This window comes from Halictus rubicundus, chromosome 6 (assembly GCF_050948215.1).
Source record: "Halictus rubicundus isolate RS-2024b chromosome 6, iyHalRubi1_principal, whole genome shotgun sequence".
In the NCBI taxonomy this organism is placed as follows: domain Eukaryota; kingdom Metazoa; phylum Arthropoda; class Insecta; order Hymenoptera; family Halictidae; genus Halictus; species Halictus rubicundus.
Window position 1 is genome coordinate 13,190,342 of NC_135154.1, and position 9,922 is coordinate 13,200,263.

At 37.0% G+C, this 9,922-nt stretch overlaps 2 protein-coding genes across 3 annotated transcripts; both read right to left on the reverse strand.

The window, feature by feature from the left end:
* Window positions 1-6,599: 6,599 nt before the first annotated feature.
* Window positions 6,600-8,303, reverse strand: LOC143355313 (nitric oxide synthase-interacting protein homolog). The gene is made up of 5 exons (XM_076790045.1): window positions 8,051-8,303; window positions 7,874-7,985; window positions 7,147-7,547; window positions 6,824-6,932; window positions 6,600-6,753 (listed from the first exon to the last, which is right to left on the reverse strand). The coding sequence occupies exons 1-5, from the start codon at window positions 8,224-8,226 to the stop codon at window positions 6,682-6,684; spliced, it is 870 nt and encodes a 289-aa protein (XP_076646160.1). The 5' UTR covers window positions 8,227-8,303; the 3' UTR covers window positions 6,600-6,681.
* A 481-nt stretch (window positions 8,304-8,784) lies between these two features.
* Window positions 8,785-9,918, reverse strand: LOC143355315 (uncharacterized). Of its 2 annotated transcripts, none has more exons than XM_076790047.1 (2): window positions 9,775-9,918; window positions 8,785-9,390 (listed from the first exon to the last, which is right to left on the reverse strand). In XM_076790047.1, the coding sequence occupies exon 2, from the start codon at window positions 9,386-9,388 to the stop codon at window positions 8,933-8,935; it is 456 nt and encodes a 151-aa protein (XP_076646162.1). In that variant the 5' UTR covers window positions 9,389-9,390; window positions 9,775-9,918; the 3' UTR covers window positions 8,785-8,932. The 2 variants fall into 2 exon arrangements, with proteins under 2 accessions (XP_076646162.1, XP_076646163.1); XM_076790048.1 differs by having other exon boundaries at window positions 9,748-9,883.
* Between the last annotated feature and the right edge of the window lie 4 nt (window positions 9,919-9,922).

Here is a 9,922-nt window from a genome sequence, read left to right on the forward strand (position 1 = left end):
ATGGTGTATTTGTGATCGCGGTCGGTTGCACGGGTGTGCCCGCGAATTTCTTGCGAACGGAGGTCAGTAGTTCATGTCCGTAACAATACGGACAGGCCTGGAACAGTAGCGAGCACACTGCCAGTTACTACTTTCTCTCCTGCACCACTCTCTGAGCGGACACGAGACGATAGTAGCCGAGAGAGAGAAAGAGAGAGAGAGAGAGAGAGAGAGAGAGAGAGAAATCGTTTGAGCCTGGAATCTGTTTATCGAGGAAAATTCACTCTAAACGGTTATTTCTGATTATGTGCCTGATATGCCTGTCAGATTCTTTTCAGAATTTTAAATTGCCATTAAATGGGGAAAACGGGCCAAAAACTGGTTTTTCGATTTTCCTCTATAACTACCCTTACATATGAGATATCGGGCTGAAACTTGGCAGAAAGGTTTCTTTTTTGGTAGGCTATCGAATGGTTCAAAGTCGATTAAAATTGAGCTGGGAGCCAAATCCGGCTGTAAGCTTTAGGGTTGCCATTTTTATGAGGCAGTATTTACCAGATACTGTGAATGCTTGGTAGGTTTAGTGTCAAAACAGTTGGAAGATTAAAGTCTTTAACCTCTTGCTGTACGTAATATATTTAAGCAGTGAAGTAAATGTGGAAATATAAATTTTCTTTGCTAGCTTCTCCGGTAGTTTCAATTATTATAACCACGAAGAAAATAGTAAGGTTCCAAACAATGTCAACGTACTATTTTCAATCTATTAGAATAGTTAAAGGAAGAATAAGCTTGCTATTTGGTTCGGCTTGCTTGCAATTGATACAGAACATTTTTATTTTGCATAAAGATCCGCGTGTTAATCATATTTAATTCAATAAAACTGAAATTAGTTGCTATTCTTTCTTTAAAAGTGTATAGAAAGACTTCTCGATCAACCTTGTTGTGTAAATTGTTCGAGTAACTCCAAGATTGGAGGTTTGACGCGGCTAACTACAAAGTCAGCGCGATAAGAGCCAAGGCGGTGTGGACTCTGCTTAATAGAAGGTTCAGCTAGGTCGGCCGACCATGATACGGAGTGCATGCGTAACGAATAGTTCATGGCGATTGTGTGCACACGCGAGAGCAGGGACGAGGATCTGTGTGTGTTGTGTGTGTGTGTGTGTGTGTGTGTGTGCAGGCGCGCTCGCGCGATCTGCAGCACGAGTTTACGATAAGCGGCGACACGACGTTATATCATCGTCCACAGAGCGTGTTGCCGAGTGATTTCTGCAGTTCTTTCACCCGCTCGATTCGGTCATGCGACACAATTGCGATAGAAATCGGCTCGACCGCTAATCCGCGAACCCAGGTCGTAAAACGATTTGCCGATATTCGCAGGATCGGGTGCGACGGGTATTAACCTGCTAACAAGGGAGGACGAGTTATCTCGTCACTCAACACTTCCCTCTATCTCCTGACGATTCTAGAGGTAGAGGAATTATTTTTGCAAATTTGGAAATTAATTCTTTCGTGCCGATCGTAAAATAATTTACTGATATTTAGTGAAAGAGATACCACCGATATCAACCGGTTATTAAGGGAGGACGAGTTATCTCATCACTCTCTACTTCCCTCTACCTCCTGACGATTCTAGGACTAATTGGTAGCTGAGAGCTAATTGACTCCTGCCTCGTGCAATCGATGCAGAACTTTTTTCTTCCGCATAAAAATCCACAGTCTAGTCTATCGATTATTAGTGGTGAGGATATTTTCATTTCCATAACCCGATTGCCGGTCAACACGGTTGACCTAATCGAAATGATCGAAGCCAAGATCGCGTAATCTCTGCGGCAACTTACATACGTTGTTGCACGAAGATAAGAAATGTTTCCCTAATTGTTGCGACTTGTTATTTGAAATGAATCATTTGCAATCTACGATATAAATAGCTGTCATCGAATAGCCGATACCCGCTTCCCGAGAAACCGCGATCGCGTAGGCAACATTTGCTGCCATGATGTAATTTACGGATGTTCGTCGTTATCGGTGTAATTGTTTGAACGTCTGCTGTACAGTCACCCCAACATTTGGAAAACAATAATATCGATTGTGTATTCACGTAACAGAAGATGGTAAAAAAAAAAACAGAAGTGCTGAACAATTTATCGTTCATAAGTCGGCGCACAGAAACAATAGAGAGCGAGGACAGCAACGGCTCGAGTAGATATCTTTTGCTCAGGGTGTCTCGGCGAGATTGGCGCACACTATGCTTCTAATCGTGACGAGAAAAATGCTGGTTAAATCATTTGAGGAAAAATATTTCCAATACAATTTTGCGTAATCGTTCTCCTACAGTTGTGATCTCGGCATTTACTGGGAGGAGAAGTCGTTACCGGTATCCGTTTCTCAGATTTAAATTATATAATCGTAATTACCGAGTAACACATAGTAGTATACAGTAATTATGCAAATCACCCTGTAACGAATCACCTCGGAATAAAAACGCGAATGGAAATACATTGAAAAGAACTCGTGTTTATACTGCCCTGTCTTGGTGTTGTCCGGCGGTTCGTCAATGTTTTTTTTTGTCGCTTTTTGCGGAACTGTTACAAAACGTCATTATTACGTCTTTCCTTCGTCAAACGCGTTCGTCAAACTGAGCAACATAACTATTTTACGCAATCGAATCGATCATTCTTATTTAACCCCCGGAACACTATATGTAATCCTCTGCGTCGAACTCAGAGTCTCAGAGTCGCCAGATCAAGACTTGTTCCCCCACCCTAACTTCCCCTTCTACCGCGGCCCGGTCACGTGATGCGTTCCGTCTCTGTCGTGCATGCTCCGCGATACTGGCAGAGAGAGGGTAACTTTTTCCTCGGGCCCGGGATAGTCACGTGACTTTTTAATTCATAATTTCCATTCACAGTCTTCGGACGCAGACTTAAGATCCGTCTTGGGCTTGATCCGACGGGTTTTAACGGCGAACCTAACACCGTCGGTCAAATGACCAGTTTCATATATTTTATTTTATAACTGTTAAACTCAGAAAGCTCTCCCCGTGGCAAATGATAGAATAAATTTGTTTATTCAAGCTCGTGTTACAACAAACTCCCAGCATTTATGCATTTGTGATAAAAATATCTTGCTTCCCTTCAAAATTTTTTAGAGTTGAAGCTATACCGACATCTTTAAATTTTTGTAATTTAAATTTATCTAAATTCAATTTAAATTTTTCTGTTCTACTCATCTACATCTATTTCATCTACTCAGCTTTTCTGTAAATGCATGGAATCCACTGTAGGAATATAATTAGGTTCGCGAATTTGTTGCGTTCGCGAGTTACATGTAGAACAGGAATCGGCTGACGTGTCCGTTCGTGGCTTACCGTTTCTATTTCCTGTAAATGTGATACCTAAGTTCACACACCCGATGCATTTAAACTTAAATTTTCTATCTTTCTGCTACGTATATATTTTTCATAAGGAACATTTACATGCTTAACTGTACATCCGCTATCTAATTACAGTAATAAAATGCTGTATTGCGAATAGAAGACAATCCCAGCGAAGACAGTATATACAATATCGCATATCGATAAAAATACAATGAACAAAGAAAATAAAACTCGCCGCGACCGTCAATGGTCTTTAGATAAACCGTTTTATATTTTTTCAATGTATGCACGAACAGTGTGAGCCTAATATAAATAAACACTACACAAACTCTAGCATAACACGATAACAAAATTGTTTAAAACGACTATACATATATAGCTTCCGTGACAGAAAGTGTCCAGTCTATTTAAACAAATATTTTTATATTTCCTGTACTTTTACAGCCACATGAAGTACATACAGTCGCTCATAATAATATTCGGAGACTCTTGAAAGGAAGAATTTTTTAATATTGGACCATACGACTTCGATTTTTTTTTTTAGAAGTTAGAACAATTAGTTTACTACATGATGTGAAAAAGAAATTTTGAACAAATTGCAAGAAAATACTAAATATTGTTTTTCACAAAATTTCTATGTGAGCATATATTGAAAATTTGAATAATATTCTAGAATTCATTACGTTAACACTAGGTTTACGGAGCATTAAAAGTGAGTATTCTACATTACTTTATAAAAATAAGAAGAATGTGTCTATCCAAGTTTTCAGCCATTTTTTAAATAATATATACCTAAGGAAATAAGTTTGTTGAGTAATTCCACGTAGATGGATCTTCGCAATCTCAATAATCGTAAATTAAAAATATTAGAACCCGTCATTTTGACGGGTCCCGTACACCTAGTGTTAAAAATACATTGAACCAGGGCCATGTTTATACAAAACGGGCAGGCGTTATTCTGCAAATAAGTTTGCCCGAGTTCCGTATGCTCGTGGCATGGTAAGAGCCGACGTCTGAGCGCGGGAAACGCAAACTCGCGAAAAATGAGACGTCACGGTGCACGGTGGTGGGGTCGCGTCGTTTTGCACGCGCGTATGCATGAACGTAATGCACGAAAATGTATGCATGAACATGTTAACCGACAAGCTAATTTTGCTTGTCGCTTGTTTTCCATTCAATGCTTTTTGGTTGACATACATCGAATCAAAGAAAGTGAACTTGGCATTGGCCTTCAAATATAAGAAACAGCTTCCCATATTGAGTTAATCATAATGTTTCTCCACTTCGTCAGACCTCGTTATATTCATTTCTTAATGGCACTTGCCAGTTATCTATACGCAAGGTGACTCTGGCATCCATAAAAAAATAAACTGTCAGTACAAATCGCAAAACCGTTTAAAAATGACTAATTTGCTAAAATATGCGACGGATAAGAAACCTGCCGTAGAATTTATTGATTTGTTAGAAACATTTCTACTTGATTGCTGTAGTCCGAAGAAACAAATTACATAAAAAAAATCTCCCACAACAGAAGCTCAACAAACTCAACGATCATAAATTTAAAAATCCGATAGCCATCGCTCTGACGATTTGTTCCGGTGTTAATTAATAGACAAGGAAGATTAATTGGCCACTTTCTATCTGCGAGAAAACGAGCGATTGGAGATAGCAGCCCCGTGCATTACCAGTGACCATTCATGTCGCTATTTTTATAGTGTCGCGAGCTTTCGTTGTGGCTAGTATAGCGTGTGCATCAATAAATTATGCGGGGTTAAATAGTTCGTCTCGCGCCTCGATGCAGTTTCGTTCGCCGCAAGATGGATCAGGCTTGAACGAGTAACGGCTCGCGCAAGAAAACCATCGATAGCCTCTCGTGTTTCGACAATCGCATTATCTCGCTCCCAATACTATGCCAATCGATGCATTCGCATGTCCCACTTACGGATTTATCGTGCACCGCAAGTCCGTGGGCAAGTTGCACATGCGACTAATATTCGCACTATCCAGCAACTAAATTATTTTCCATTCTTTCAATTCCACCTCGTTCGTTTACTAATTTATGTCTCGTTTTTCTCGCGTCCACTTTCGTTATTCAACTGTCAGTCAACACGGACTCGGAACGGATTTCGTTAAACCAAATGAATTTATTGAAATCGTTCGAAACAGTCGCACATATTATTTCTATTATTGATATTGTTTGATGGTGCAGTTGTTTTTCAATTTCGCGCCAAAATAATGATAATCCTGCTGATTCAGTTATGGTATATTGGAATGACTGACTTACCAGACGTACAATAGTGTTACCGCCGTGGCATTGCACATTTAACAAGATCGCCGACGAAAAGCACACTTACGCGCGGAACACTCACCTCCAACGTACAGGGAAACTGTTTAAGTATAATATTAACTTTAGAAACGATACTGACAACCGAATTAACCGAACGAAAAAGAAGATCGTCCCGGGAAACTCAGAGTTTCGAACACGCGCATGCACCACGCGAACAGCGAACACTAACGCGACCTTACAGATTGCCGGCAGAGCGGCGGAATTTCAGAATGCATTAAAAATGCGCGCTCCTTAAGATGGCGGCACCTTCTGAGGGAAGTCGCAGATCCCTGCAGACGCTCAAAATCTAAATCACGTGGTACGGCCACAGACAAGACATATTATTACATATTAGACCAATCATCCAATGTATTTTTCTATCGCACGTTCGTGGGCCTGTAGATTTAAAGTCAGTACAGACATTGCATCTTATGAGCTTTTCTGATTATGTCTCAGGAGGCTCTAAAAGCCCTCGTACCATTTCGGTGTCGCGCCCAAAGTTACTTCTTAAATTCTTTCGGCAGAATTTGGTTACCCTGTTTTTGTATCTAGCGTTTATAGACCCTCAGCGTCTGACCTGCCTAGTATAATCTGACCCTTAGGCGTACATACTATCCTGGGGTCGATGCATACCTCCCAGGCCGGCAAGACTGGCTATAAAAGATCCCTATAAAAGAAGATCATGAACTACAGATCTAAATGCAAGAATAAAATGAAGGAAAACATGGTGTTTTCAACAACAATTTGCAATACATTCGTCTGCAAATTCGGCGCGAAGGGAAAATCCCGTTCGGCCGTAGTCGGTCCGAAGTTGCGTTTAATTTTTGAACATCGATGTAAAAGTGGTAGCAGCGGCAACACGAAGTGGATGTAGAAATCGTTTTTCGTAGGTTCGAAATTTGCCAAGGAAGCACACTGTTTGTCGTTCATTATAAAATTAATTTATTATAATTTTTACATTTAAAATATTTTAATAATAAATTTCAAATATCTGTACAAGTTATGCTTGTAATACTGGTCTTTCATGTTTACCTTCCAAGTGATCGTTAACTGCAGCATATCCAGTACCACCCTGAAAAGTAAAATTGTTAATTAATATTCTTATTATTTCTGCTATTGTTAAATAAATTCTTAACGATTACCCTTTGAAGCGGTATAATATCAGCTTCAGATAATTTTGTACTATCTAAAGGATTTATCCAGTCTTTTTTTAGAATTTTTTCTACACATTCCATTGTTATTACGTCACCACTGAAAAGGAAATACTTAATTATATTCAAATAGTAATTATAAAAGAGGGAGAAAAATGAGAAAGACGATAAGAAAAAATAAAGAAAAAAAAATTTGTAAAAGCAACAGGATCCCTCTGTAACTCGTAAGGGAACAAATAAATATATATACATGGTAATTGTAAAAAATCATTCAAAAATTAATATTTTGAATATAATTATATGTAAAATCATACGTTGTTCTTATAACTGCACAGGGGACACTATTACTCAAAATGTCATGAGTAATAGGACACATGTATCGTGCCTGCTTGACGATAAGAGACTTTTTATCATCCGGATCTTTCACTTCTGTGAATTTTACTGAAATGAGATCTTTTATTTTCAATGGCTTTCCACTTATAGGACAATAAATTGTTTTGTCTGGTTTTTGTAGTATTGTTTCTTTAGCTTCTGGTGTTTTAGAAGGAATCCAAAAACTAGGCAATATTTTATCTTTGCCATTGCACATGTTAGAAACCGATGAGCCTGATTCATCCACGCTACTATGACTCCTGGAAACAATATTTTTCTCTCCCTTCAAAAAATTCTGTAACTTTTGTAGTTCTTCATTAGCAGTTTTTTCATGAGTTTGTTCCTGAAAATCAATTATATTCAATTATTTTAGTTAAAGCTCTACTATAATTAATTGACTGTTTAGGAAAAAATGAGTAGGGCTAAGGAGAGCAAGATAAAATGAAGAAAAGGTACTTTAATTGTTACAAAAATCTAAATCAATTAACTATACGCTCTATAAATGTCTATATTTGCGAAAGCTTCTACTTCACTATTCTTTTGGATGAGAAAGTACAGGACCATGAGCTCTTGCTATTTTTATCTCCTAGATGCACATACTTTCTATTTGATGTAAATCATTTCGTATTTCTGTGACTATTTGTATTATCTATGATTATTTATATTAACCTCTTGTTGCTGTTTCTGTTTTTCATATTCTTTCAATTTTCTCGTGTATTCTTTCTTTTTAGTCAAAAAGTATTCCAAAATTGCCTCCTTATCGAACAAATAACCATCTTTCCTAGAAATAAAAAGACAGTAATGCGAGGCAAGAAAATATGTGAGAATTAAACCAAAAATACGAACGTTATAACAGGGTTTCTACAGGGCTGTAACGTAAGGCAACAACAGTCGAAATCTTTTACAGAATCCTTGCCCACTCTCTGGGTATTCGTACCATAACCAGACGCTGCTGCATCTTTCTTTTTCTCGTGATAAGTGTAAACTGCACCAGCCGTACAATTCCTCGCGTGTCGTGTCATATTTTGTTTACTAATATAGGATTTTCTAACCTATAAACGCAGAGCATTCGAATGATGGGTTTAACCATGAAGTAGAAAATCAAAGGGTGGAACTGTGGAACTTCTGTCGGAAGCTTTGAGGCGCAAAATTGAGGGAACGGACCGGTTCTGTTCCAGGAAAGACGACACGGTTCTTTAAAAATTAGTCATGGAACACTATTTCCATACACATGCGCTTTGAAAATTAGTTTGCAAAAATGCGGGAAAAGTACTGCTCTATACAATAGTCTTTACATGGCGGCAGATATTTTTTTAAGAACAGGAAAATAACAGCTAAATAAATAACATCTATAGGAACAGAAAAATAATATATAAAATATAGAGATATCGACTAATTTTTAAGCTTTAACAGCAAATTAAACCTATGAAAATTTAAAGAGAAATACCGATACAGGATGTTTAATATCAGTTGAAAGAAAATTTAAGGGATGGCTTATCTGAACAAAATAAAACATAGGCGAACTAAAATTATTTACGATTATAGCTTCATTTCTAAATTATACACAAATACGATCTAACAATCAGTTAAAAATTATATTTCCCGTTTTTATAAAAATTTTATTCAATTTCTTCATATTTATGAGTGTATGCATGTTTATAAATCATGTAACTTTATTTATGCGCACTGTATTCATAAGATCTGTATTTACATTATTGATATAAAAAATTATTTCTTTTTGTCATCGTCATCACTATCAGAGCTATTGCCTTTTTTATGCTTTTTATGTTTTTTGTGCTTTGACTTTTTCTTCTTTTTTTTATGTTTGTGTTTCCTTTTCTCTTCGCTGGAATCCTCTGTTTCAGATTCGCTGTCACTTGTCTCAGATCTTTCGTGTTTCTTGGATTTTTTCTTACTCTTCTTCTCTTTGTGTTTTTTATTCTTGGCTTCCTTGTGCTTTTTCTTCAATTCCTTCTCTCTTAGCTCGGTCAAAGGAGTTACATAATTTTCATCGCTATCAGAACTTGTACTACTGACATCTAGTACGATTTCTTTATTAGGATCAACTTTAATAAAATTACGACACTGATATGTAAGGTGTCCAGCGTATCCACATTTTTTACATGCTGGACGAATATGATCTTTGTTTTGTGGAATTAGTCTGGAAAGGAATTCTGGGTCCATACCTAAAATGAAATACAATAGAAATTAGTACTATTATTGAAGTACAAAATTAGATTTGTAGTGGAAAAGAATTAACATAAATATGAAAAATATATAACGGACAAAAGGGAAAAGAATATACAGTTACTCTTCAATAAATAGTTCTGAATAAATAGTTCTTGTTATTAACCTAACGAGACCATAAATGAAAACAAAAAAATGTTGAAATGAAATGTAGTATTGTGATATATTTTCATCAATGTATTTTGCATAAAATAATTTTATTAGCTAAGCACAAGTGTGAGAAAGGCTTGTCGAATTTGTGAAAAACGAGATAAGACGTTAATAACAGTAGATAAAATGTAAATAAAATTAATTACGTATTTATAAATATAAACAATGTGAACCTCTAGTTAATGGTAACGATTGTTGTACGACATTTTCATTCTTCAGGCACTGATCGCGAAATGTATTATTAACTTCGCTAAAACTGGTACGAACTTAAGTATAGATTCGTAAAGTATGCGTATTTATGTACAATCTTTTAACTTGAAT

Coding starts and splice junctions, on each gene's coding strand:
- LOC143355313 (XM_076790045.1), bottom strand. CDS start 8,226: ATGACACGACACGCGAGGAATTGTACGGCTGGTGCAGTTTACACTTAT. Junction 7,548..7,873: donor AACAGAAACAGCAACAAGAG/GTTAATATAAAT, acceptor ATTGATTTTCAG/GAACAAACTCATGAAAAAAC. Junction 6,754..6,823: donor ATATTATACCGCTTCAAAGG/GTAATCGTTAAG, acceptor TTTACTTTTCAG/GGTGGTACTGGATATGCTGC.
- LOC143355315 (XM_076790047.1), bottom strand. CDS start 9,388: ATGGACCCAGAATTCCTTTCCAGACTAATTCCACAAAACAAAGATCAT.